Source organism: Bubalus bubalis, chromosome 9 (assembly GCF_019923935.1).
Source record: "Bubalus bubalis isolate 160015118507 breed Murrah chromosome 9, NDDB_SH_1, whole genome shotgun sequence".
Taxonomy (NCBI): Eukaryota; Metazoa; Chordata; class Mammalia; order Artiodactyla; family Bovidae; genus Bubalus; species Bubalus bubalis.
The window spans coordinates 91,051,298-91,078,926 of NC_059165.1; the positions used below are offsets into that span (position 1 = coordinate 91,051,298).

The 27,629-nt window shown below is 53.7% G+C and overlaps 1 protein-coding gene across 4 annotated transcripts in view; it reads right to left on the reverse strand.

Moving 5' to 3' along the window:
• ZFR2 (zinc finger RNA binding protein 2) overlaps positions 1 to 27,629 on the reverse strand; it is a 45,598-nt gene that overhangs the window by 9,242 nt on the left and 8,727 nt on the right. For all 4 annotated transcript variants that reach the window (XM_044947940.2, XM_025293203.3, XM_044947939.2 and 1 more), the window contains exons 2-12: positions 13,832 to 14,051; positions 12,763 to 12,874; positions 12,151 to 12,354; positions 11,756 to 12,042; positions 8,980 to 9,162; positions 7,036 to 7,276; positions 5,447 to 5,607; positions 4,590 to 4,709; positions 3,278 to 3,417; positions 3,028 to 3,160; positions 2,370 to 2,560 (exon numbers count right to left, since the gene is read on the reverse strand). In XM_044947940.2, coding sequence (XP_044803875.2) covers positions 2,370 to 2,560; positions 3,028 to 3,160; positions 3,278 to 3,417; positions 4,590 to 4,709; positions 5,447 to 5,607; positions 7,036 to 7,276; positions 8,980 to 9,162; positions 11,756 to 12,042; positions 12,151 to 12,354; positions 12,763 to 12,874; positions 13,832 to 14,051 — 1,992 coding nt within the window. The remainder of the gene's footprint in view (positions 1 to 2,369; positions 2,561 to 3,027; positions 3,161 to 3,277; positions 3,418 to 4,589; positions 4,710 to 5,446; positions 5,608 to 7,035; positions 7,277 to 8,979; positions 9,163 to 11,755; positions 12,043 to 12,150; positions 12,355 to 12,762; positions 12,875 to 13,831; positions 14,052 to 27,629) is intronic.

Sequence of the window (27,629 nt, forward strand, 5' to 3'; positions counted from 1 at the left end):
GCCATGCCTGGAATGTCTACAGGACAAGGAGCAGACCCTTTGGGGGAAGGCAGAGCAGAAAGGTGGGAACCCGCTTGTCAATTAATCGGGACCCTGATTCAACACAAACTGCAAAACAAAAAAACCTCCTAAAAGGCTGAATTATTGTTATCTATGGGACAACTGGACGCTGCAGCACTGACTGGATATTTGGTGTTGCTAAAGAATTATTGTTCATTTTTCTTTGAGGATGATCATGGCATTCTGGTTTTGTTAAATGGAAAAGTCTTGTTTAGAGATGTGCACTGATGCTCTGACATACTCCAGCTGTGGGCTGGTGCCCAGTAGGGTGTCGGACAGGATTTCCTTTAACCACTGTGGGCAAGGCGGGAGATGGGGAGAGAGCAAGTGAGTCACCCTCGGTTTAGGTATGGTCATCTTTTGTGTGTGTTAGAGAATTTCCATAATAAAAGTGAAAAAGAAAAACCAACACTAATGCGCTCTTTATGACAGTTAAGTAAATAATGCAACATCCATAGGACAGTTTACCATGTTCCTATTACAAACACACACACACACATTTCCACAGAGAAAAAAGCCACAAACAAGAGTGAGAAAGGGAATTCCCTGGCAGTCCAGTGGTTAGGACTCCACGCTCTCACTACCGAGGGCTCTGGGTTCAATCCCTGGTCAGGGAACAAACATCCCACAAAGCTCAGTGCGACGAAGGAAAAAAAAAGTTGTGAGGACAAAAAGCCACCAACACTTCTATGTTTTTGAAAAATAATGTAAAAAAAATGAAAAAGACAAAAAATAAAAATAAACAAACAACAAAGAAAGAAAAATAATTTAAGGACAGAACATGTAACATGACATCAATGTTATATGAAGGCTTTAAAAAAGTGCAATCGGTTTCGCTTTCAAGCTGGGTTTGGGGGGTTATGGAAGTGTGGGGGCAGTGGGGCTCCTGTGCTGGTGGAGGCCCCGTGTCCTCACTGCAGTGGGGCATCTACTCAGGGGACAAGTGGTCCAGCACCGGGGAGGCCTGGGCGGGGCCTGGGCCTCCCTGAGGTGCCTGTGTGGACGCCCGGCCTTGACACCTGTGCGTCCACGCTGTGGAAGCTGGGGGAGGGGGGAGGGTCCTCTCCTTACTATGTTTGTGTTGAGTCCATAATCATTTCAAAATGAAAAGTTAGACTATCAAAAACAAAACCTGAGAATGGGGAGAAAACGGGGAGGGAAGCCACGAAGCACTAAGTGAGGGCCCTTCTCCTTCAGGAGACACGGGGGCGGAGGTTGAGGGAAGGCTGCCCTGTCTGGGGCCGTGCCTGCTTCCACTTCCAGGCAGTGAGCTTCCTCACCGGAGTTGGGGGGGAGCGGGCGGTGCCCGTGTTCACACTGAGGGACGAGTGCATTCGGCTATGACACCTGGTGACTCACGCATGGCTCTCATGTTCTTCTTCTCGGAGAGCAAACACTCAGGCACAAAGAAGCTACTGACTGGAATCAGCCTGACACAAATGCTGCACGATTCCATGGACAGGAAATGTCCAGAACAGGCCACGCCATGGACATGGGGCGTGGAAAGGTGGGTGCCGGGAGCTGGGGAATTTTACGGCATGGATTTCTGTTTCAGATGATTAAAAAGTTCTGGAAACAGACAGCGGTGATGGCCGTACAACCTTGCGAATATGCCCGCAATGGCCAATTTCCTGTTACGAGTATTTTACCATCAAAAAAAACATCTTAAAATAGTAAATGAGGGAGGTCCAGTGGTTAGAACTGTGTGTGCTCACTGCTGAAGGTCCAGGTTCAATCCCTGGTCGGGGAACTAAGATTTTGCAAGCCATGTGGCACAACCAGAAAAAAAAAAAAAAAAAAAAAAAAGGTAAATGAAAAGGAAGCCACCCAGAGATGAGGGACCTGGAAAAGCTAAGTCCTCTGGGATTCTCTAAACTGTGCAATGATTCACTACGAGGTGCCGGGACTTTCCGTCTTCTGACAGTCGGGCAGCTGGAAAGATGATTCACACGCATGCTCAGTGCTTGGCGGCACCTCTCGCGCTGGTCTCTGTGTCACAGGTGAGCACACAGAGGCGCTAATCCTCTGCAAACCACATTTCTAGACACACCTTCTACAGGAAGTGTGAGAACAATCACTCTCCTTGGCTGGGGGTACTATAACCCCCTTTGATCTCCCAGCCTCCTGGCTAGCTCCTAGCTCCTAGCCTCCTGGGGAGATATCTGAAGGGGGCTGGAAAGCCCAGGCCCCAAAGACTCCAAGCCTCCTGGCACTGGAGCTGCCACTTCCTGTCCGGACCCTGACCCCTGCCCACCCAGCCAGGGGTCAGCAGCCTCTGGGCCCCTGGACAGGAGGGCGCCGTCCATCACCTGTGGTCCCCGCCCTCGGGCTCCGGGCTGGCAGAGTCCTCCTCAGCCAGCGTGTCAGACACCAGCTTGAGGGCACGCTCTGCATGGGAGACGGCCTTCTGGACGGCCAGGAGCTCCTCCTCTGTCGGGTAGATGGCCGCGTGCTTACACATGACATGCCGGTCGTCGCTGGACTCCGGCCGCCTTGTGGGCTGTGGAGAGAGGTGCGTGTGTCTTGTCACAGGCAGGCTGAGAGGTCCCGGTCACTCGGGAGCCGTGGGGGCCCTTGGAGCCTGGCTGGTGTGACAGGCAAGTGGTGGCTGGAGAGCCAGGCAGAGGAGTGACAGGGCCCAGGGAGAGGTGGAACAAGGAGGACCTCAGCCCCATAGCTGTGGGGAGCTTGGGCCGAGTGGGAGGCCACTGGGCTCCCTGGAGAATACTCTTGAATTTCAGAGCCAGAGGCTCCGGAGGCAGCTGGGGCCGCTCCTTCAGCAGGGCGCCCTCCTTGGTTTCCCCCCAACCCGCCCAATCCCTATGGATGGACAGTCAGACGCCTCAGTGCTTCCAAGGGATGTGACCACTGGGGCCTCAGGAAGCTCTGAGGGACACCTGTGGCTGGCAGTGAGGCCCTCAGGTCCCTTCAGCCTCCCCCACTCCGAGGCATTCGACCACCACCCACCAGAGGCTTGGCTGTGGGTGCCCCTGGACGACTCCTGAGGGCAGGCAGGTGCTGGTCAGGCAGCGGGCGTCCTGAGTGTGCGTCCGGGACGGGTGGCCCCTCTTCCAGCCGCCTCCTGCACAAGTCGTAGCGCCTGTGGGACGAGAGGGACTCGGGGCCCTGAGGGGCGGCTGGACTGTGAGGTGGTCCCCTTGGAGCCCTGGGGAGCCTGTAGGGAGCCCTCCCACCGCGCAGGGCCCTGAGGCTGCACCTCGTCTCGTTGTGCCAGCGCCGCAGCTCCCCCAGCCGCCTCTTGGTCAGCTGCCGCTGCCTCCGCAGTGTCTCCTCCACGAGCTTGCGCACCCGTGTGCTGGGCTTGTCTGCGATCGGGAGGTCGGGGTTCACTTTTTTCTGCAAAGTTCGGGGAACTTCATTCAGATGAGAATGCTGGGAGGGGGGGAACTCAGGGCCCAGGGGACACCCGTCTGACAACACCCTTCCACTGGATTTAGACAACAGTGAGCTTCAGTCCCGAAGTCTCAACACTCCTCGTCCCCCAAAGGCCACGGCAGAAAACCATGAGGACAAAACCATGGCTGACTCAAAGAGCTGCAGACGTGACACTGAGCGAACCATCCGGATGTCTAACGGAGGAGCCAGAGGAAGAAGGTGCTAAGACACCTTGAGGCAACTGCCACCAGTGGTCATGCTGTTCTCAGAGGACTGACCATGCTCGTCCCAAACAGAGTAATTCAGAAAATATCGTTTGTGTGAGATCCAATGTGTACTGTAAATAGAATTGTTAACTCACTCGCTGGGCTTCACTTTTAGCACTTAATTTCCTCACTCAGACAGCGTGGTGTTGTCTAAGGATTAATCACCGGTGGAAACAACACAAGTGTGATTCAGTGGCGAAACACACCCAATGTGGTCCCTCCACACACGGAGCATCGCTCAACCACAGAAAGGAGAGAAGACCTGGCACTCGCTACCACGTGGACGGATCCTGAGAACATGACACTCAGTGAGAGAAGCAAACACAGAAAGACACACAGGGTGTGGTTCCACTGACGGGAAATGTGCGGAGCAGGCCGATCCACAGACACAGAGAGTGGGTTCCTGTTGTCAAGGGCTGGGGAGAGGGTGGGGGAATGACTGACAATAGGGACTGGGGCTCCTGATGGACTGTTCCGGAATCAGATGGAGCTGCTGGCTGAATGTACACATTTGTGAATGCAGTTAAAGCCACTTCACATGTGCCAGCTGCTTGGTGTGTGAGTGATATCTCAACAGGCTGCTTAAAAGAGAAAAATGCCCAGAAGCCACTGTCTCTCATGAGGGTCATAGCCTGTGCTGTGCACACACGCACTCAGGGTCACGTGTGTCTAAACACACTTGTGTGCACGCATGCCCTGGCAAACCAGGGGCAGGGAGGCCTCGTCATGGCAACTGAGGGCCCCTCTGGTTGAGCCCGTGGTGCTGAAGGGCCCAGGGACTCAGGCTCACAGAGGCACAGGGTGAGTTCTGAGACGTGGGCCAGGGTGTCCAGAGCACAGATGCCCCCCTGGCCCTTCAGGGCGCACCTTGTACTGCAGCCGGTGCCGCCGTCCCCGCACGTGCATGTCCCTGGCGTTGGGGTCATTGAAGCTGCACTCACACAGCTTGCAGTGGAAGCGGATCACCCGGCCCTCCTCGTTGCACACCTGAGACACAAGGCTCCGCTGAGCACCACCTGCAACCCCCACGCCCCCCCACGCTGCGGGTCTGGGCTCTAACAGGAGCCTCCTCCCCCAGGGCCTTCCAGGCCAGGCACTGGCTTCCTGTCTGCCCTGTGGTTAATGCTTTCAGAGGAGTGACCTTCAGCAGCGCACCCTGCCAACCTGGCCCTTCTTGCCACCACCTCTGCCACCGTCAACCCATCCTCCTTCCCTGCCCCAACCCCACCCCTTCCTGGGGCTGCCACCAGGAAGCCTGCCTGGTGTGGCTGTTTTTCAGGGCACAAAACTGAAATGCTGAGTGGATTCAACAAGAGCCTGAACTCCAGCACAGAAAAAGTGCCAACATGCACGTGCCGAGAGGCAGGGACTGTGGGCATGGGGGCAGAGGGCTCAGAACCCGAGCTCCACAAGGAACTGGGTGTCCGGGCAAGTACCTGGGGGGCACGTGGGCTCCAGTGCCCAAGGGTCACATGCCTGTGGGTTTCCAGAGCACAGATCCCTCCTGCCACCTTCCTTCCTGTAGGAACTGGGGCTGCCCGGGAGCAGGAGACACCTCCGCCTATCTCAGACCTCCTTCCAGGATCTGAAGCCCCACACCCAGGGCTCCCAGTGAGGTCCCAGTGATGCTAGCTCACGGGGTTATTTGCCCAGGCGGGTGTGCGAGTCTCGAGACATGGCCCCACCAGGCCTGGCCAGGCGCGCGATGGTCGTCCAGGTCTTACCTTCTCCACGTAGCCTGGGCCCACCGGCTGCCCCTCACAGCTGCTTCCAGAAGCTTCTGTAGAGCCTCCACGGGCGGACGGCTCCCCAGGCCGCTCTGATCTGGGGGTTGCTGGTTTCCCGTGGGGGGCTCTGCAGTCAGTTGCTGGCAGCGCAGGAGGCCCTGGAGGGAAGAACTTCATGACTTGTAGCTTGCTCCAGCCAGAAACCATGGCCAGCTCCTGGCCCACCAGCTGGAAGGGTACAACACAAGGCCACCAGGTCCCCCGCCGTCCCTCTCATCCCCTCGTGACGTCAGCCTGTGGGGTCTGTGGTCCTGTGAGAACCTCACCCACCAGCTCGGGTCACAGCTGGAGAGCGGGGCCCTCATGGCGTTTTGTGCCCAGGCGGACGGGTCCACAGGGAGGCCCGGGTTGTAGGCCTCTCACTGAGGACACCCCCCTCAACTGTGCAGTCTGCAGCCCTTAGCCAACAGTGGACACCAGGTGGACCAGGGTCACATTCACTGACCTTGGTTCACTGAGCGCCAGAAGAGAGACTTTTTTTTAATAATGTGTTTTTTAAAATAATTAATTTATTTATGGCTGCACTGGGTCTTTGTTGCTGCCAATGCTTTTCTTTAGTTGCAGAGAGTCGGGGCTACTCTGCTGTGGTGCGTGGGTTTTTCACTGTGGTGTCCTCTCCTGTTGCAGAGTACAGGCTCTGGAGCGCTGGCTCAGTAGTTGTGGCTCACAGGCTTAGTTGTCCTGTGGCAGGTGGGATCTTCCTGGACCAGGGATTGAACCCATGTCTCCAGCATTGTAAAGTGGCAGGTTATTTACCACTGAGCTACTAGGGAAGTCCAGGGAGACATTTCTTTGTCACCAAAACTGCTTTATATCTTCACTATCACATGACTGTTCAAACCTCAGTCCTGCTGAGGCTCAAAATAAAATAGCCCCCCATCCCTCAATGTGGTGGTAGAGAGCAGAGACTGTCCCACACTGGGGTAGAACCCCACCTCCACTGCTCACCAGGCGGCCCGGGGCCAAATGCTTTGCCACACCTCAGTTCTTCCATCTGTAAAGTGGGACTGATGAGAAATCTAAGGCCTCATAGAGGGAGAGTCAGGCCCTGCACATGACGCCATCAGTGGAGCTCCTGACACGGAAGCCTATGTACCCACGCCACACAGGGCCTCGGTCACAGCGACAGATGCGGGGGATGCACACCTGAGGGGAGGTGGGGTTGCGAGGAGCCCGCCTTAACCTCCCGGTGCCCACCTAAGTGATCAGAGCACCTGGGGGGAGGGGGCTGCATCCAGCACATGGACCAGGGCCATCGAGGGGCTGCTCCAGGCCCAGGGCGGGGCTCGCGAGTGTGAGCAGCACTCGCTGGGTCCCAAGCTCCAGGAGAGGAAATGGAAGCTGCCATCTCACTGCCCACACTTCCCCAGGTGGACCAAAGGCGCCAGGAGGCACCGCCCAGCCGGAATCCGGCAGAGAACCATCAGAGGTCCTGCCTCCCCAGAAGCTATGGCACACAGTGAACCGGAAGGCCAGTCTCTGAAGCTCAGGCTCGCCTGGGGTGGCTGTGAGGCGCAGAGCCGTACCCACACGCGAGGCCTTCGAGGTGGCCGGTCTCCTGGGCGGTGGTGGCCTGCTCGGGGCACACACGCTGGGGCTGGCAGGGGCCGCGGGCTTGGCTGAGGCTGCAGGGGCGCTCTCTGCGGTGACGGTGACGGGGATGGAGGCCGGCTGGCTGGTGCTGGGGGCCTGGGCCAAGCCGGGGTCGGCCGGCGCAGGGTCTATGGTGGGGATGGGCTTCCCCAGTTTGGTATGCAGCTTGAAGACCTGGAACAGACCAGCCCCATCAGGGCCCCTCCCGCCCGACCAACCTCCTCAGGGGCGGGCAGAGCAGCTCGCGGTGGTGGGGAGCTGGCAGCCTGTGCAAGTGAGGGGGGTCTATCCTGGTCTCCCTGGGACATCGCCTCCTCCCCAGCACCCCTTAAATGTCCCAGGGAGGGCCTTCCCAAGCTGTCTCCTGCTAGGAGGTACCCACCAGTCATACACAGGTGGGACCTCAACACAACCCCAAACTCCACACTCCACACCTGTGCTGGTTTCTGCACTCCCAGCACCAGCCCAGGGCCAGCCCCACAGCACGTGTGGGTGAATGCGCTGAGGGGGTTGGGTGCTCCGAGGTATGCGTGTGCATGCCCACAGCACAGGTCCACGCTCTGGGGGAACTCATACACACATCCAGAGATACAGATCACCAAGGACACAGTCATAGCCCCTCCTTGGCCTGACCTCCTCCAAGGCATTTAAGTGCTGAAGCTCCACTTGGCAAGGACAATCTGCACTGACGACCGTCTCAGACATATTCACTGGCTCCAAGTCTCTGACGCTCACAGCTCAAACCTGCCTCCCCACCCCCATACCCCGGGGCTTCCTGCAGGGCTTCCTGTCCCCAGAAGCAAGTCCCAGCCTGCAAACCGAGCTGTGACACCCGCAGCCCACCCCACCTGGGCCCCAGCTCTCCCCTTGCACACCTGTGACCATCAGACCAGGGCCCCTTCTCCACACTCCCCTGCTCCTTCCTCTGTGGGGTTTGTGGTTTCACTCAGGCATTTGAGAGCCTGTCCCAGCTGGGCTGGGGGACAAGGCCCATGGTGAGCTGGGGCAGAGGACAGGACGGGCGCTCGGGGTGGCCCGACCTGCAGAGGGGGCTGGGGAAGGGCTGGCAAGGCCGCGGTGTGGGGGGGCGGGTGGTGGTTAGAGGAAAGGCCCTGGGGCAGGAGGGAGCCCGGCAGGTGGGCTGGGGCGACTGGAGGGGATTCTGTGGACAGGGCAGGGGCCTTCCCAACCCTCTCACTCTAAACCACATAGGGAAGCACCAAGCAGGCCTCCTGCCAGGAATCGCCCCCTCCTGCCCTCAACACACACCCGGAAGGCGAGCATCACCTACCAGGTTCATGACACTGTCTGGGGGGATTTGCTGATTTCCAAAAACCACCTCTGGGCCAAAAAAAGAGGGCCCAGGGAGGGGGACCCTACCTCCTCTCAGGTGGGGGACCCTGTTCACTTCCCCATAAGATGACATACTACAAGCATTTCTAAGGCCATAAGAAAACGCTGCTACTAAAATAGTAATAAATACGACAAATGCTGATACTAAATAGCGTCAGTTAAGTCTCGGATGTTCAAATATGAAAACTTACTACTTTAATTTGATTTTTAAATAAATAAGGACCCCCAAATGGACTATACCATTGGATCTTATCAACATACAGACTCTGGTCCGCATAAACACATAAGACACCCCGAGAGCCCAGAGCAGTCTCCTCTTGGGCCGGGCATGGGGTCCAGCTCAATGCCTCTGTCCAGGGGCAGGTGTGACTCTTGTAACTGGGAGGAGGGGCTGCTTTCTGAGGAAGGAGGACACGTGGGCTTGAGGGGAGAGCTGCCTTTCGTGGATTGCTGTCTCCGCGCCCCCCATGTCAGCAGACGCCCCTCTGGGTCCCGAGTGGGCCTGGCTCCATGCAGGGTCCTACCTTCTGGTGCTTGGCCCCCCGGATGTGGGCAGCGTAGGCCTCTGCCCCGGTGCAGGACACGGCACAGAGGTCACAGCGCAGCTGCGCCTGCACCCCCCGTGGGCTGCCGTTGGGCTGGACGCCCATCTTCTGGGCTGCCTCTTTCTTCTTGTGCTTCTGCCCTTCCAGGTGCTCGCGGTACGTCTGCTGGCAGAGAGCGAGGGTGGCCTGATGGGGGTGTGCCCACCCAGCATCATCTCCCCACAGTTCCCAGGGGTCTGATGTCCCCACCCCTCTGTTCATGGGCCTCCCAGAGGTTTGTGTACCACCTTTTAAAGCCCAGTCAGGACTTCCCTGGTGGTCCAGTGGTTAAGAATGTGCCTGCCAATGCAGGGGTCGCAGGTTCAATCGCTGATCCGGGAAGACCCCACATGGGGCAGAGCAACTAAGCCCGTGCGCCACAACTACTGAAGTCCACGTGTCCCAGAGCCTGTGGTCTGCATCAAGAGAAGCCACTGCAATGAGTAGCCCTCACACCGCAACTAGAGGGTAGCCCCCACTTGCCACAACTGGAGGAAAGCCTGCGTAGCAACGAAGCCCCAGCATAGACAAAATAAATAAAATCTTAAAAAAATAATGAAGTCCAGGCAACAGACCTAGAAGCTCAGACTGAAAAACATAAAGTTTCCTTCTTCTAAAAATCACTGAGTTTCTGAAGCAAGCATCCTCAAAGGACGACACATTTAGTTTCAAAGGCTGCTTGAAAAAATATTCCAGCTTTTCAGAATCTGACCTTGGAAGCCAAGCAAGGATGTGTGTTACCAGAAAGACATGGGACACACTTCTTATTAGGGCGCTGCTTCCAAACTGTGAGTCCACACAGGAGGGGACTTTGTGAATCACAGACCCACGGCCCCTGCCCCAGGGCACCTGAGACACCAGACACGTGACCGAGTGTTCACAGGGCAGCCTTGACTCGTCTCCTGGAAGGGGGCCTGCTGACCCGATGTCCTCTATCCACACCAAGAGCCAATAGCCCTCAGAGCAGAAAGGCCTTTGGGAAATACCGAAGGCACTGGTGATCTTGGCTGGTTCTGGGGGTGGATAAGGAGGCAAGGACAGGAGTGGGGCAGTGCTCTCGGAACGTAGGCATCTGTCTTTACCTAAGCCACAGGACACGCATTCACACACACATACATGCACACATATACACGTGCACACAGGCATACACATGCACACACACATACATATAACACATGCACATATACACAGATGCGTGTATGTGCACATACAAACACATACATGACATAAGAGCCTATGGACAGAGAGCAGCCTAGAAAGAGATACACCAAGGTGCCAATGGTAAACCACTTCAGAACACACCTCATAGAAAGAGCATGTGTTCACAGCTTATGCCATCCCGATGCCCGACTTGGTGGTGGTGGTGGTGACGGTGGCAGATGCGTGAGCCTGCCCAAGTGATGAGCTTGCACAGAGCAAACCACATGCACACACACACTCACATGCAAAGGCACACACGGGTGCAACTGAGACTAGTACCAGGGGCATCTGACTAAGCAGACGGGTTCAAGGCCAACAAATGTCAGCACTGGAGGCTCTGGAGAAAGGCTGGTGGGCCTCCCTGCAGTTTTTCTTACAACCACATGTGAACCCACCGCTATCTCAATAAAAATGCCAATGAAAAAGTGCTGTTAACATTAGCAAAAAGCTGGGAATAACAGGAGCTGACATTTCTACGTGCCAGATGCTATGCCGAGTGGTGATGCGCTCGGGCAAACCCAGTCCCATGGGAGACAAGGCTCAGAGAGACCTTGACACTGCTCAGGTGATGCTCACATGCCCACACCACGTCCCATCCCGTATCTGTGGGGAGCGTCCCACACTTGCTCAGTGTGATGCTGTGAAGGGTCTAGAATCACAGAGCAGACCTTGTGTTTGGTGACAATACCTAAGAATCCTTACGATGCAAATTTAAAGTCACGCAGAGAAATAAAGAAGGGAACAGGGAAAGCCAATGTCTCACTAAAGGAGAGTGTCATGCAGTGGAAAGAAGCACAAGGAGTGGGGGTGCCCTGCACTCTGAGGAGGGAAGGACCATGGACAGCTGGGGGTCTTGGCGTCGAGGCCCTGAGTGTGGGGGACCTGGCCCTTGACCCTCAGCCAGGAATTCAGGCTGGAAGAGACAGGCGTGGGTGCCTCCCAAGTCTCTGCAGTCCACAATGGGGAGTCTCTACAGGCCTCCAGGGGCAGGTTGATGAGCCCTAGTTTCTGATGACCTCTGCAGGGAGCAAGCTGGGTTACCTGCGATCGTGGCTTGGGAGGTCCTTTGCTTACAGAGCAGTACAGGCCCACTCACATGCACACACACGTGCTGCTCCTACCTGGCCGCAGGCCTGTCTCCATGGCCCTTCCTACACAACCCTGCCTGTCCGGCCCTGCAGCAAAGTTCCACTGTGACCAGCCACATCCACTGGGCCTCATGTCCAGGAGGGGGCATGAGTGCCTCCCTGCTGCAGACAGCCTCAGAGTGCAAGACTATGCTGCTGTGGCCCACACCCAGAGCTGGGCTGGCTCTCATGTCTTCCACAAGTCATTCATCAGGCAGTTTTAAGGCCATGCTGATGCCCACTTGATGATGCAAATTACTAACAAGCCTCTTCTGGGCAGGTAACAACCCTGCCCTCTGGCCGGCTGCAAGGACAAGGAAGGGCTCCCCTACTATGGGGGCAGGGGGCTCCCCTGGGCCTCCCAACAGGGGCCAGAGTGGGGGCCTGACCTGGGGGCCGGCACAGCTGATCTTGCAGATGTCACAGTAGTGAAGCGGGAGCGGCTGGGGGCCGGTCCGGGGTCTGGGCAGCTTGCTGGGAACTGGAAGCTTCTTGGCAACGCTGTTGGTGCAGCTGGCACTGGGACTGCCTCCTGGGCCACCCCACTGGGATGAGTCCACAGGCTTTGGGGGTGGAGGTGGCGGCGGCGGCGGCTGCATCTGTGGGGTGAGTAGCGGTGGGTAGTAAGGACCCGCCACGGAGTAGGAGGATGCGTCATAACTCGGGTAGCTTGGTCCTAAGAAGGAAGAGAAGAGCGAGAGGGTGAGATGGTTGGTTTTTAGAGAAGGACCACATGTATTTCAGCAGCAAGCAGTGGAGTGGCCTGTGCCCATTGCCGGCTCACCTGTGTACGGGGCGGAGGCTGCACTGAAGGATGATGAGGCTGGCAGGGTGGGGATGGAGGAAGCCATGGGCTGGGCGCTGCTCGCTGGGGCATAGGTGTAGCTGGAGCAGGCGACGCTGGCTGGTGGCCCTGCTTCGGCGGTGGGCATCTGTGGCAGGGGCTGTGCCTGGCTGTACCCACTGCCCCCGTAGGCTCCTTGGGTCCCTGGAGAGCAAGCATAGCCTCTGCAGAGTCAGCCCTTAGCAGCCCTAGGTCCCATGAGTGGACAGCAAGAGCCACATGGGCAATGGTGTGGCTAGCTGGCCGTGAAGCCCGGGTGTCTGAGAGGTGCTGGAGGCCAGAGCCCCCGGTTCTTCCATCTCTAAGTCCTCCATGAAACCCACCTTCTTCCATCCTGGGAAAGCCTGGGAAACCACTCCCAGCTCCACTTCAGTCTCTCTGCTGCCCCTCCCCACCCTCCCTTCACACCCTCTGGCCCACTGACCTGTGAAGACCTGGGGGTGTATCAAGACAACCCACCTGACTCCCGCACTATGAATCTGGAGTTTGAAATGGGACTTTCCCAGGGTCCCTCCTGTATAAGCAAGGACACTGGCCCCCACCCTGACCCACCTGGTGGGCAGAGAGTGGCCGTGGCTGGGAGCTGATGGCCGGCAGCAGGCGGAGGGTACTGTTTGCTCTCGTAGCCACTGGTGGCTGTCGACAGTCCGTAGCTGTAACTGTCCTGAGCGGGTTTCCACAGGGAACACAGGGCAGGGAGAATGGTGCTCAGGGCGGGGTGAGGCACCCTCCCTCAGTCCCCGCCCCAGGCCCGCATCCATAGCATTCCTGAACTCCGGCCCTGTACCAAAGCTCTGTTTTGGGACCTGGGGATGAGGGACCAGGGAGAGGGCCGTGGCCTGCTCCCTCAGAACTTCATATCTGAGAGCAAAAGTCCCACAGGACATGGGCTGCTGGGGACGGCTCCTCAGAAGGGCGGTGACAAGGAGGCTGGTATGCAGAGACTCCAGGACAGAGCTCCCGGTCAGATCAGTAGAGTCCAGAGGCCTTGGTGGGGGTCAGTGTGTAGGCTTGCAGGAGACCCAGAAGGTGGTCAGAGCAGAGGCCCAAGAGGGCCAGGAGAGGGCCTGGGCGGGCAAGTGGGCAGGGGCTGTGGGAAGGATCTGGGGTGGCGGGGAGCAGGGCTGGATTTTGGTTCACAGGGGGATTCCACCTGCGGGGTGGACCAGGGATGATGTGGAGGCGAGGACAGAAGCCCAGAGGCCGTAGGAGGCCCTAGGAACAGGGCAGGAGCTCGGGATGGTGGGTTTGGAGAAGTCCCAGGAACAGGGCAGGAGCTCAGGATGGTGGGTTTGGAGAAGTCCCAGGGCTCTGGGGGAAGCAAAGGGGAGATAAGGAGGAAGGAGATGGAGCCAGATGGGTACAAGCTTGGCTGAGCGAGTCAGGAACCAGCTGTGGGTGACAGAGGCTGGGGGGTGGGGGGTGGGCCACATGGAGCGTGGGAACACAACTGCTGGATCTGCAGGCCTGGGGCTCAGGGTCAGCACCGGAAGGGCCCAGCCAGGAGGAGCCCATTCTCCATGCCCTCTATGGGCAGGGACGGGAGCATTAGGAGTGGGGACCTGTCCCCGACTGTGTTCTCAAGGAAGGGCCGTGCTGGGCAGAGACAAGTGGCTGATACCTGGTAGGAGGGTGCTGTGGTGGCAGCTGGCATAGGCTCCTGGGGCTGGGTGCTATAACCGAGGTCCTGACCGGAATGGGGCTGGTACCCACTGTATCCTGGCCCGGGGGGCGGGGCGGTCTCAGGAAATGGGATCAGGGCCGGGCCCAGTCCAGGAGCAGGCTGTGTGGACAAGCTGGCTCCAGCAGTGGGGAGGGGGAAAGCCGACGGAGGCGGGACGCTGGAACCACAGATGAACACAGCGTTAGATCCCGGCCCAGTCCGTAAGGGCCTGCACTGAGCAAAAAAATGCCGTTGACACTAGGCACCGGTTCTCCGGGTGCTCCGGGTCCGAGACCTTCCTGGGAGCGCGGGCACCACTGGAAGCGCTCTTCCGGAGTTCACACAATCTCACAGCAAGCCTGCTAAGTTGGAGCCAGCCTGGTCCCCGTTTCCAGGAAAATCATGGACGGTCCATGAACACTAAACTAAGAATTCTTTACCTATGAGAACCAGCTCTCGTTCACGGTTTGCTCTGCAGGAAGCCGTGTGTGTGTGTGTGTTTGTGTGTGTGTGTCCGTTTAGTTGTGTCTGACTCCTTGTGACCCCATGGACTGTAACCCGTCAGGCTCCTCTGTCCATGGGATTTCCCGGGCAAGAATACCGGAGTGGATAGCCATTCCCTTCTCCAGGGGATTTTCCCGACCCAAGGATCGAACCCACGTCTCCTGCATTGCAGGCAGATTCTTTACCATCTGAGCCACCAGGGAAGCCCGTTGGAAGCCCAGAACCTAGGCCTCTTATCTACCTCACCTCATCCCACCTTCTGGCCCTTAGAGAAGGCACTGGCTGGCTGGCTGTCAGTCCACCTGTTGGTCTGTCGCCACTGTCTAGATGAGGAACTCTGAGGACAGGTGATGAGTGAGGTACTCTATTCGGACCCAGATCGGTCTGATCCCCACACCCCTTACTCTGCTAAATATCAGCCAACCCGTAAAGAGTGCTTGAATTTAAAAGCCCACGTATCAGGGAAGGGTATCAGCAAAGATTTTAGCCCAATTCCAATAAGAATCATATAAGAGAGTTCCCGTGACCCTCCTGCATGGTTGGTGGGAATGTACACTGGTGCAGTCACTATGGAAAACAGCATGGACATTCCCTAAAAAATAAAAACAGAAGGAATCTCCTGGCAGCTCAGTGGCTAGAACTCCACACTCTCACTGCCAAAGGCCTGGGTTCAATCCTTGTGTGTGTGTGTGTGTGTTAGTCACTCAATCGTGTCCAACTCTTTGCAACTCATTGGGCCATAGCCCAGCAGGCTCCTCTGTCCGTGGAATTCTCCAGGTAAGAATACCAGAGTGTGTTGCCATTCCCTTCTCCAGGGGATCTTCCTGACCCAGGGATTGAACCCAGGTCTCCCACATTGCAGGCAGATTCTTTACCATCTGAGCCACCAGGGAAGCCCTGGGTTCAATCCTCAGTCGGGAACTAAAATCCCACAATCTGTGCAATTCAGCCCCAAAATACAAACATAAAAACAATAAACTTTTAAAAATAGAGCTACCATATGATCCAGAAACCCCACTCCTGGATATATATATATATATATATATATATATCCAGAAAAAACACTCTAATTCAAAAAGATACATGCACCGCAGTGTTCTCAGCAGCACTGATACAGTTGCCAAGACATGGGAGCAACCTAAGTGTCCATTCACAGATTAATACATAAAGATGTGGTGTGTATATATATGTATATATACACACACACAGTGGAATATTACTCAGTCGTAAAAAAGAATGAAATATTGCCATTTGCAACAACATGGATGGACCTAGAGATTATCATACTAAGTGAAGTGAGTCAGACAGAGAAAGACAAATAGCATATGATATCACTTATACATGGAATCTAAAAATAATAAATGAATTTATTCACAAAATAGAACCAGACACATAGACACAGAAAACTTTACATTTACCAAAGGGGAGGGGAGTGAGGGATAAACTGGGAGCATGGGGTTAACAGATATATACTATTATGTATTAAAGTAGATAGCATGGGGGACTACGTTCAACATCTTATTATATTATAATCTATAATGATAGAGAATCTGAAAATACTGAATCACTTTGCTGTACACCTGAAACTAACACAATATTGCAGGTCAACTATGCTTCAGTTTTTGAAAGAAGAAAGTTCCCGCAAACCCTGTAGGGGATGAGGCAAGGTGTGTGCCCAGCCCAGGGCCAGGCAGACCCAGGGCGCAGAGGGATGATGGCTGGCAGCACCGGCCCACAAGTGCCTTCACACACGTTCTGGGCCGACATCAGACTCACACGTGGCACCCACAGTGCCATCCCTGCCCAGTGGGAGACCCATGGGGAAGTGGGGGCCACACTGGGGGTGTGTTATCCCGGCCATGCTGGGGGCGCTGAGGGCCAAACAGAGCCCACTGCATTGCCCTGCCAGGACCGCGCCCAGCTCGTGGCCAGCAGCTCCTCATTCCTCCTGGCAGCCAAAGAGGTCCTCTTCAAGCACAGACCTGACCGGGTCACCCACCTTCTCAGAGCCTCCCAAGGCCCTCGGCCCCATCCCCACCCACATCCACTCACTTGCCTCCTCCTCCAGCCCTCCCAGAGCCCTGGCAGGAGAGCAGCGGTATCCTGGAATTCACCACCCTGCCCCCCATTACCAGCTTCATTTTTCCGCCCAGCATTGCCTGATGCAATCCTTCCACCACCACTTCTACCTCCGGGAAGCCTCAGAAACTGCAGTGGGTCTCAGGCCATTTCCCGGCACTACAGGGGCACCTGGCACGTGGCAGGCACTCAGCAAATATTAGCACAGGGAATGGTGGATGGAAGCGACTGGATAGGCAGTGTCCTGGCTCCCAGGGTGCTGGTCTCCTTCTCCCCATGTCCTGATATGCTCTCCCTTTATGTGTATGTGTCTGTGTCCTAATCGCTCTCTTTTGACTTATTTATTTGGCTGTGCTAGGTCTTAGTTGCAGCACATGGGATCTTCGACCTTCACTGTGGCATGCAGGTTATCTTTTAGTCTCAGCATGTGGGATCTAGTTCCCTGACCAGGGATCAAACCTGGGCCCCCTGCGTTGGGAGTATGGAGTCTTAGCCATTGGAACAGCAGGGAGGTCCCCTAATCTCCTCCCCTTATAAGGATACCAGGCATATTGGATCAGGGCCATCCTAATGGCTCATTTATAGCTTCCCTGGTGGTTCTGGGTGACTGAACTGAACTGAACTGGTGGTTCAGTGGTAAAGAACACACCTACTCATGCAGGAGACATGTGTTTGATCCCTGGATCAAAAGATCCAGGGAAGATCCCCTGGAGAAGGAAATGGCAACCCGCTCCAGTATTCTTGCCTGGGAAATCCCACGGACAGAGGAGCCTGCAGGGCTACAGTCCATAAGGTCACAGAGTTGGACACGACTACACACACACACACACACACACACAATACCTCATTTTACTGTAATTATCTCTTCAAAAACCCTACCTTCTACAGTCACATTCTTGAGTTAGGACTGAAGCCCTGACGTCCCAAACCTAACGGCCGAATATAAATTTCATGTGACACGAGTCAGCCCACACCGGCTGCTTCAGGTCATTGTTGTAGCAAAACTCAAATGATATGAAAATGTTGATTACACAAACATCATTCATACTGAAAAGAAAGCACCTAACATAAGGTTTACAGAATATATAATCATTTACGAATTAGTATGTTTTTATTTCAGACACCCAAACATCACCAGCCCATCACCAGACACACTCAGTAGTAACCTATGATGATTTGACAACTATAAACCAATGTCACTTTTTTTTTTCTTGCTCATTAGAAAGGTATATTTGTTGAGGTAGGTGGGACAGGACATATGATATCTAATTTTTGCCAGCTTGGGCTATAATGTCGAAATGTTGGGACATGGCATGTCAGCTTCCATTTGTACTTTTGCCCTGGGCCTCTCAAACCGTAAAGGCTATTCATTTGTTTGAGTCTATCACAGTTCATTTGCCTATTTTACTATTGGATGGTATCTATATTATGTATAAGTTAGCTACTGAAGAGTTAAAAATTACCCCCAATAAATGTCAATTGGTGCAGCCACTATGGAAAACAGTTTGAAGGCTCCTCAAAAAACTAAAAATAGAACTAAGATATGATCCAACAATTTCATTCCTGGGTAATCTTCTGAAGTGAAAAGATTATACACCTCAATGTTCACTGCAGCATTATTTACAATAACCAAGATATGGAATTGACCTAAGTGTCCATGGATAGATGAATAGATAAAGCAGATAGATAAAGAAGATGTATGTATCTTTATCCACTAACGACAGACACTTAAGTACACACACAGACATGTGTGTGCACAACAGAATATTATTCAGCCATAAAAAAGAATGAAATCTTGCTATTTGTGACAACAGAGTATTATGCTGAGTGAAATTAGAGGAGGACAAACAACATGTGATCCCACCTACATGAAGAATCTATAAAACAGATGAATAAACATGACAAAACAGAAGCAGACTCATAGATACAGAGAACATACTGGTGATAGCCAGAAGGGAGGCGGGACAGGAAGATGAGTGAAATAGGCAAGGGAGATGAAGAGGAAGAAACTACCAGTCCTTAAATAAGCCACAGGAATGTAATATGCAGCATGGGGAATATACTCAATAATACTGCAATAAAGATACATTTAATGTTATTTATTAATAAATATTCAATACTATATTTAACATTATTTATTAATATAGATGTATTTATAAATAAATACAGTTGATACATTTGCATGGTGGCAGATGATAACTAGACTTTATCCTGGTGACCATTCTGTAACACATAAAAATATATAAAATTTCCATGTTACATACCTGAAATTAACAGATTATTATAAGTGACTGTACTTCAATTTAGAGAACTACCCCCAGTGATGTGGCTCCAAACAATAGTTATCATACATCTTCACAGTTTCTGTGGGTCAGAATTTGGGGGTTGCGTGGGTGGGCTCTGACTCAGGGTCTTCATGAAGTTGCTAGTAAGAAGCTGGCTGGGGCAGCATCGTCTGAAGGCTCGACTGGGGTAATGGGACCTGCTTCCAGGATGGCTCCTTTACATGGTGGGCAAGTTGCTGATTTCCCAGTGCTGCTTGGGTGTTCTTACAACAGGGCCACCTGCTTCCCCCAGAATGAGAGAGAGAGGGAAGGACCAGTGGAAGCTATCCTTGTTATGACCCAGCTTTAGACATTGCATGGCATGACTTCCGCCACATTCTGTGTTAGAAGTGATCCACTGAGGGACTTCCCTGGTGGTCCAGAGGTTAAGACTCTGGGCTTCCAATGCAGGAGACGTGGGTTTGATCCCTGGTCAGAGAACTAGAGGGGCTTCTCAGGTGGTGCTCATGGTAAAGAACCTGCCTGCCAACGCAGGAGACACAAGACATGGGTTTCATCCCTGATTTGGGAAGATCCCCTGGAGGAGGGCATAGCAACCCACTCCAGCATTCTTGCCTGGAGAATCCCATGGACAGAGGAGCCCGGAAGGCCACAGTTCTGCCTCCCTTCTGGCTACCACCAGGTTGTTCTCTGTATCTATGAGTCTGCTTCTGTTTTGTCATGTTTATTCATCTGTTTTATAGATTCTTCATGTAAGTGGGATCACACAAAGAGCTGGACATGACTGAAGCAATGTAGCATGCATGTGCACAATGAACTAGACCCCACATGCCAGGTGGCATGGCCAAGAAATTAAAAAAAAGAAGTGAACCACTGAATCCACCCCACCCTCAAGGGGAGAGATTAGGCCCCAACTTCTGAAGGAAGGAGTGAGCTTATTTATATGTTGAATATGAGAAATTATGGAAAAATTTTTATTATCTTTTTAAAGATCCGTATTATATTTTTTAATTTTTGGCCACATCGTGAGACATGCCGGATCTTAGTTACCCGACCAGGGATTGATCCTGCTCCCCCTGCACCCCCTGCAGTGGAGTGTTTAACCACTGGACCCCCCAGGTAAGTCCCTATGGCTATGTTTTTAAACCACCACATGCTATTTGTAATTTTCTACCGTCACCTGTGTTCTGTGCATGTTCTATGCATGTCTTATTGTGCCAGCTTCCCCTCAGGGCTTGTTGTTGCGCTGCCTGGGTCCCATACCACCAGCTCCAACCAGGGCACGGTTGAGGGCAATGGGGCAAGGGCACCTGCTTCAGCTCCACCAGGATTTGTTGGGGAGCTGGGGCCACCTTCTCCTGACTCAGTCACATGGGACAGTCCATGGGACAGAGGTGGTCCCAGCCCAAACCGGCAAGGAAAACGGAAGGCATAGACTTTGGGAGGATGATAAAAGGCTATGCTGTTGAAACCACCCAGAAGGCTCACCAAGGCGGTCTGAGCTGTCCAAGCTGCAAGGACAGAACTGGAGCTCTATGGGCTGAGCTCTGCTGCCTCTGCTGGGGAAGAGGCCATCAGCACCGCACACTGACACTTCCTTCTTCTTTTTAAAAGATTTTTTTTTTTTTTTTAGCTGCACTAGGTCTTAGCGGTAGCGCAAGGGCTTTCTCTTGTTGCAGCGCACAGGCTCAGTAGTTACATCATGCGGGCTTAGTTGCCCTGAGGCAGATGGGATCTTTGTTCCCCGACCAGGGATGGAGCCCACGTCCCCTGCAAGGGAAGGCGGATTCTCAATCCCTGGACCGCCAGGGGAGTCCCAAGCTTCCCAGCATGCCAAGGGCCCCCACCTCCATCCAGTGGGGTCTCCCCTCCCAGCCCTGAAGCCCAGCACACCGAGTGGTGCCAGCTAAGGAGGCAGAGGCAAGTGTCTCCAGGGTGGAAGGGTGAGTCTCGTCATCCTTTAGCTGAGGGCCCCAATGAGGAAGCCGAGACAACTTTGGGGTGCCCTTCACCGGCTGCTGCAGTGACCCAGCTCAGGTTAAAAGCTGTGTCTCAGCCCAGTGGGGGCCCCATGCAGGGAACCACTGAGGTGGGCAGTTGTTGACCTTGTTCATGCCAGGAGATTCAATGGCCTGCTCCATTTAGGGCAGGGTTTATCGCTCCTGGTCCTGTTGACACTGTGACCCCCATCTCTCTCCATAGGGGACTGTCCTGGGCACTTCAGGCTTTGGAACAGCATCCTTGGCCTCCACCCACTCAGTGCCGGGAGCGCCCACAGTTGTGACAACCAGAGATACTCCCAAACACTGATTGAGAGCTACTGGTCTAGGACATGCCCAATCCCAAGGTACCAGCTTTAAGACCCAGGCCACGATGGGTGGTGTCATGTGCCAATTATGCCTGGTCCAGACCCTGCTCCGGAAGGACCCCTGGGACACTGCAGGCTGCTGTCTGACTGGGGATCAGGCTTGAGACAGCATGTCTGCGGGCGTAAACTGAGAACTCAAGACACGTTTTGGTTGTGTACGACACCGAGTAGTGATGATTACACACCCTGAGGTTTGAAGACTGCTTCCCAGGTGGTGCTAATGGTAAAGAACTCGCATGCCAATGCAGGAGACATAAAAGACATGGGTTTGATCCCTGGATCGGGAAGAACCCTTGGAGAAGGAAATGGCAACCCACTGCAGCATTGTTGCCTGGAGAATCCCAGGGACAGAGAAGACTGGTGGGCTACAGTCCGTAGGTTCAAAAAAGAGTTGGACATGACTGAAACGACTTAGCACAGGCTAAACCAAAGTCAAGGACAAGAGGAGCGTCTGCCCACAGATGGCCTTGATGTAACTCAGTGCTGGGAGACCTCAGGTGTTCCTGTGCCCTGCAGGGTGCACCCATCAGGTTTATTATGAAGGCAGGCAAAGGTCACAGCTGTGAGGCCAGTTGGCTGTGAGATGCACAGGGCTGAGTATACATCAACTTTGAGGTTTGTTTTTTGGCTGTGCTGGGGCTTAGTTGCAGCACTTGGAATCTTCAGTTGCAGCATGTGGGATCTAGTTCCCTAACCAGGGATCGAACCCGGGCCCCTTGCATTGGGAGCGAAGAGTCTTAGCCACTGGACCACCACGGAGTCCCAGCTCTGAGTTTTATTTGGGATGGTGAAACACCCTTGACCTTACCAGAGGTCACTCTCCCATCTGCTCAGATGACAGGAGGAAGCATCTCCGGAGGGAACAGCTGGGATGCTGGGGGAGGGGCAGGGGAGATGGATGGGTGTGCTGACAGCCGGGCGGGTGGCAGGAGCCTCCCCCTCCAGCCTTGGACCCGAAAGGCCTGATTATGGAGATTTCTGGGGTTCCAGAGAGGGGTTCAGATGCAGCCCCCAGGCTGAGAGCAGGGCCTGGCACACATGTGGGGATGGGAGATGAGCACGGAGGTTGGCAGGAGAATAGCATGGAGGAGCTGTGGGTGACAGGAGGCTGGGCGGTGGGCTCGGGGATGCCAGGCAGAATATGGGAGTCACTGAGGTTTCTTAGGACGAGATCTGTCCTGTTTCAGGGCACTAATGGGGTGCTATGCTCTGAATCGTGCCCTCCTCTAAGTTCACATGAAGCCCTAACCCCAATGTGACTTGTTTGGAGATACAGTAATTACACAATTAAATGAAGCTGTAAGGGTGGGGTCCTCATCCTGCGAGGCTGGGGTTCTTATGAGAAGACACACTGGGGATGCCTGCGCAGAGGGAAGACCACACGAGCACGTGAGAAGAAGGCAGCCATCTGTGGGCCGAGAGGCCTTGGGAGAAACCAACCCTGCTGGCACCTTGGTCTTGAACATGCAGCTTCCAGACTGTGAGAAATAGATGCGTTGTTTAGGCTGCCCAGTCTGTGGTGCTGTTATGATGGCCCGAGCGGACTAGACGGGCAGTGAGGGCTGTGGACGGGAGAAGCTGAGGGTCCTTAGAGGGCATGACACACATGGGCCTCAACCAGCCTGGTGGAAGTGGGGAGAAGATGCACGAGACTTTAGGCCTCCTGCACAAAGTCCGGCCATGCTGGCGGCTGGTAGTCGAGAGCTTTGCAAACACCCTTGCCAAGCAGTCAAGTAAATAAATGTTTGATGACGATGACAAGAGCAGTAGCTATGACCCCAAAGGAAACACTGGGTCCACCATATGCTGAGTCACTGCTCACAACGGCTCAAAGGTATCCATGGTCTGGGAGGATCATGGGTGACCTGGCATTTATTTAGCAGAGCAAGCTCTGTGAGGAAGCAGAGCACGATGCCCTGGAGCTGTGGGGCGGGGGTGGTGGGGGATGTGCAGGTCCTATGATCTCACACTCTTCTCAGGAGTGGCATGGTAGAGCCCCAACTAGACCATTAAAGAGAGAAACGGAAGGGATTTAAAGCAGGGCTTGGACAACGTGGCCACACCTGCCCACTGCCTGTTTTTGCACAGCCCATTAACAGAGAATGGATTTTGCATTTTTGAGTGGTTGGAGAGGGTTAAGAGAGTACGATTTCATGACACGTGAAAAGTATATGAATTTACATCAGTGTCAATATATAAGTTTTGATGGCCCACAGCCTCATCCACTTGTTTACATCTCATCTTCAGCTGCTTCCACCCTACGGCGGCAGAGCTCTGTTGTGGCGACATGTATAGTACAGTCTGCTGCTGTGGGCTGAATGTCCGTGTCTCCGCAAAATTGTTATGCTGAACCCCCTTCCCCTGAATATTATGTTAGAAGGTGGGGCCTTTGGGAGTTAATTTAGCATTAAATGAGGTCATGAGGGTGGGGCCCCTGAGATGGGATCAGTGCCCTTATAAAAGTCATAGGACGGAAGTGAATCAGACAGAGGAGAAATATCGAATGACACCCCTTATATGTGGAATCTCAAAAGAAATAATACAAATGAACTTACTTACAAAACAGAAAAAGACTCACAGACTGAGAGAATGAATTTATGGGAATTTATGGTTGGTGAGGGGAAGGAGGGGGAAAAAGGGTAGTTAGGGAATTTGGGATGGGCACGTACACACTGCTATGTTTAAAATGGATAACCAACAAGGACCTATGTATAGCACAGGGAACTCTGCTCAATATTATGTGGCAGCCTGGATGGGAGGGGAGTTTGGGGGAGAATGAATACATGTATATGTATGGCTGAGTCCCTTATCTGTTCAACTGAAACTATTACAACAATGTTAATCAGCTACACCCCAATACAAAATAAAAAGTTAAAAAGTCACAGGAGGGCTTCCTCCACCCTCTGCACTCCTCTATGTAAGGACAAACAGAAGTCAGTGTCTGCAACCCGGAGAGGGTTCTCAGCAGAGCCCAGCCCTGTCTGTACCCTGATGGCAGACCTCCAGCCATGGGAACTCAGAGGAATAAACTGTTACTTACAAGTCATCTAGTCTGTGGTGTTTGGTCACAGCAGGCTGAACTAAGACACCCACAGAGTGGAAAATATTTACCCTCTGACCCTTTACAGACAAGGTTTGCTGATCCCTGGCTTAAAATAGCCATCATTGGGACCTCCCTGGTGGTCCAGTGGTTAAAAGACTTCAAGCTTCCAAAGAATGGGGTGCGGGTTCAATCCCTGGTTGGGGAACTAAGATCTCACATGCCATGTGGCTCAGCCAAAACCAAACAAACAAATCAGCTACCCATTTCTTTGCTCTTCACTCTGTGGGCTGCGCTGGGCTGGGCTGCAACTGAGGTCAGTGGCAGGCAGCGCTGCTCCTGGAGAGCAGGGCCTGCACCAAGGCCCTCCTCCCTGTGGCATCTCCTCTTCCAGTGGGCTAGTCTGGGGTCCCCCATGTTGTAGCAGGGTACCCCCGAGAATGGATGGGATGTAGGCAAAGGCTCTGGAGGTCTAGGCTTAGGATCAGATTAGCAGCTCAAACAGATGCTTCAACATGACACCACAGAGTGGGAACTTATAAACAGAAATTGCTCAGTTCTGGATACTGGGGAGTCTGAGACCAAGGCACTAGCAGATCCAGTGTCTGCTGAGAGCCCAAGTCCTGGTTCAGAGATGGCTACCTTCTTGCAGTGTCTTCACATGGCACTTCACAAGGGGTGAGAGGGCTCTCTAGGGTCCCTTTAAAAGGGCACTAATCCCATTCATGAGGCACTGTCCTCATGACCTTATCACCCCTCAAAAGGCACCACTTCCTAACACCATCAACTTAGGGGTTAGGTTTCAATATATAAATTTGAGGGGGGACATAAACCTTCTACATATGCACATATGGTGGTATCACTTCCACTGCAATCTATGGGCCAAGGAGGGGCATGAGGAAGCCTGGCTCCAGGGCCAGGGAAATAGATGTCCTTTCCCAATGGGAAGAGTGCAAGGTCCCAGTGGAAAGGATGTAAGAAGGAATTCCTTCCTGGTGGCTCAGTGGTAAAGAATCTACCTGCCAATGCAGGAGACTCAAGTTTTATCCCTGAGTCAGTAAGATCCCCTGGAGAAGGAGATGCCAATCTACTCCAGTATTCTTGCCTGGGAAATCCCATGGACAGAGGAGACTGGCAGGCTACCGTTTATGGGGTCACAGAGGCAGACACGACTTAGCAACTAAACCAATACCATAAGAAGGAAAGACATAAATAACAGGGGTGTTTTGGCCACGGATCTACCACATGGAGGTTTTAGGAGCCAGGAGTGCCAAAAGACAGCTCATGGGAAAGCCTCCACAGGCTTTGCCCGTATGGTTGTCAAAACCTAGGTAATCCAGATCGGGGTTCTCATCTGGGGTGATCCTGCCCCCAGGGGACACAGGGTGATTGTGGGGACATTTTTGGTTATTGGGGGGGCTCCTGGCATTGATAAGTGGGGGCCAGGGATGCTGCTCAACACCCCACAGTGCCCAGGATGGCCCCACAGGGAACAATCTGACCTGGACATCAGCAGGGCTGCTGCTGAAGAGATTCAGGCCTGCAAGGTCAGGGTGCCCAGGAGTGGGGGACTAGAGCCTAACGTATGTGGGGAAGAGGCAGGTAAGTCAGCAGCAGAGGCTGTCACTCCCGCCCAAGCTCCCTGCCCCAAGTCTGATGGGGTAATCCCCACACCTCTTCTCTAGCTCCCCTTGGTGAGAGGTCAATTTCTAATTTTTTTTGGCCATGATACGTGGGATGCAGGATCTGAGTTCCCCAACCAGACATCAAACCCACACCCCCTGCAGTGGATGTGTGGAGTCTTAACTGCTTGGCCAGACAAGGGAAGTCCTGAGAGGTCAGTTTCTAATAGCCTTTTTCTGGATCCTTTTAAGAATGAGATGAAAGCTGTGACTTCCTGCCCTCTCAGATGCCCTGGACATGGCAGTTTTGCCTGTAATTACCTGGGGCTTCACAGGCCCAGGTAATTTGGAAGGACATTGCTCTCCCACGTGGAAGAGGGTAAAAGGCATGTCATGCCCTGCGTGACATGGCATATTCCCTTCTCTCGGAGTTGGGTTGGGGAGAGGAATGTAATCAATCTTCTTTCAAGGGCAAGACTGCCCCCTGTTGTCAGTCACCTCAAGATGAAAATTGCACAGGAACAAATGAGATGTGCCCTGAGAACAAGGTGGAAGAAGTGGCTGAGGACCCAAGGGCTCTGCATGAGGACTGAGGGCCGGGGACCAGGGAAAAGCTGACAGGGTTTCAAGCTTAGGAACTGGGAGCGCTGCAACCTAGGGTCTGGGACAGGAGCCACACCGCCTGGTTTCCAACCCTGTCTCTGCTCATCATGGGGCCTTGAGCGAGTCAGTCTTTCCTGACCTCAGTTTACTCACGTGTAGAATGGAACGCCTACCTTTTGGGAGGTGTGATAAACAAAAACTCATGTGCTACAGGGCCTGTACCAGAGCTCACAAGGCCTACCAGGGTGGCCAGCTCTTCCCATTTTAAGCAATACTAGAAATTTCTGAAAAGTCTCCCAACTTTACAGTACTGGCTCCAAATTTAAATATTTTGTTTGTGCTCAGTCATGTCTGACTCTTTGCGACAACACAGACTGTAGCCTGCCAGGCTCCTCTGTCCACAGAATTTTCCAGGCAAGAATAATAATGGAGTGGGTTGCCATTTCCTACTCCAATTCAAATATAGCAAACAAAAAAACCCCACTGCACAGGCCTAAGAGAGCAGGTGTGAGAATCCAGCATGGTCTGCACAAGATTCCTAAGCAAGAGCAGGGCGCTGGGAGTTGAGTGCTGAGGAATGAAGAGTCATGAACTGACCCCAGGTGAGGCTTCCCTAAGCCAGGGGCCCCGGCTGCTGCTGCCGCCGCTGTGTGCTCATCTGCTGCTCACAGGGAGGGTGTGCCACTGCGACACAGCACTCGGGACACAGTCCTTGTGACGAGGACCCAGCGGCTGCCATCTGCCCTGCCCTGCCTGGGAGTGGGGAGCTGAGGCAGGAAGCTGGGGGAATGCACCGGCATCTGTGGGCTCAGGAAGAGCAAGGCTGAAGCACGTCTGAGTGACACAGACTCAAAGTCCTAGCTGGCGTCCTCGTCTATGGGTCCCAGGTAAGTATCCTCTGACGGCTTTCTGGTCTGAATTCTGTTTCAGGGAGTCAGGCTTTTTTGGGTGACTAAACATCTAGATAAGATTTTTAAAACTTGTTTTATTATTCTTATTGTATTTATTTGTAATTTTTGTCTGTGTCATATGGCATGTGGCGATCTTAATTCCTGGACCAGGGATCAAACTGGAGCCCCCTGCACTGGAAGCGCGGAGTCATAAGACTTTAGAATGGAGAGACCCATGGATGTCATTTTGTTCAGTGAGTCGCTGAGCTGATGGGGACATGGAGGGGATACATCTGGGGAGGCTACGTTTCCCGACCCGGGGGTCTCCCCCATGGGACACACTCTGGTTGCTCCTCTAAGGCCAA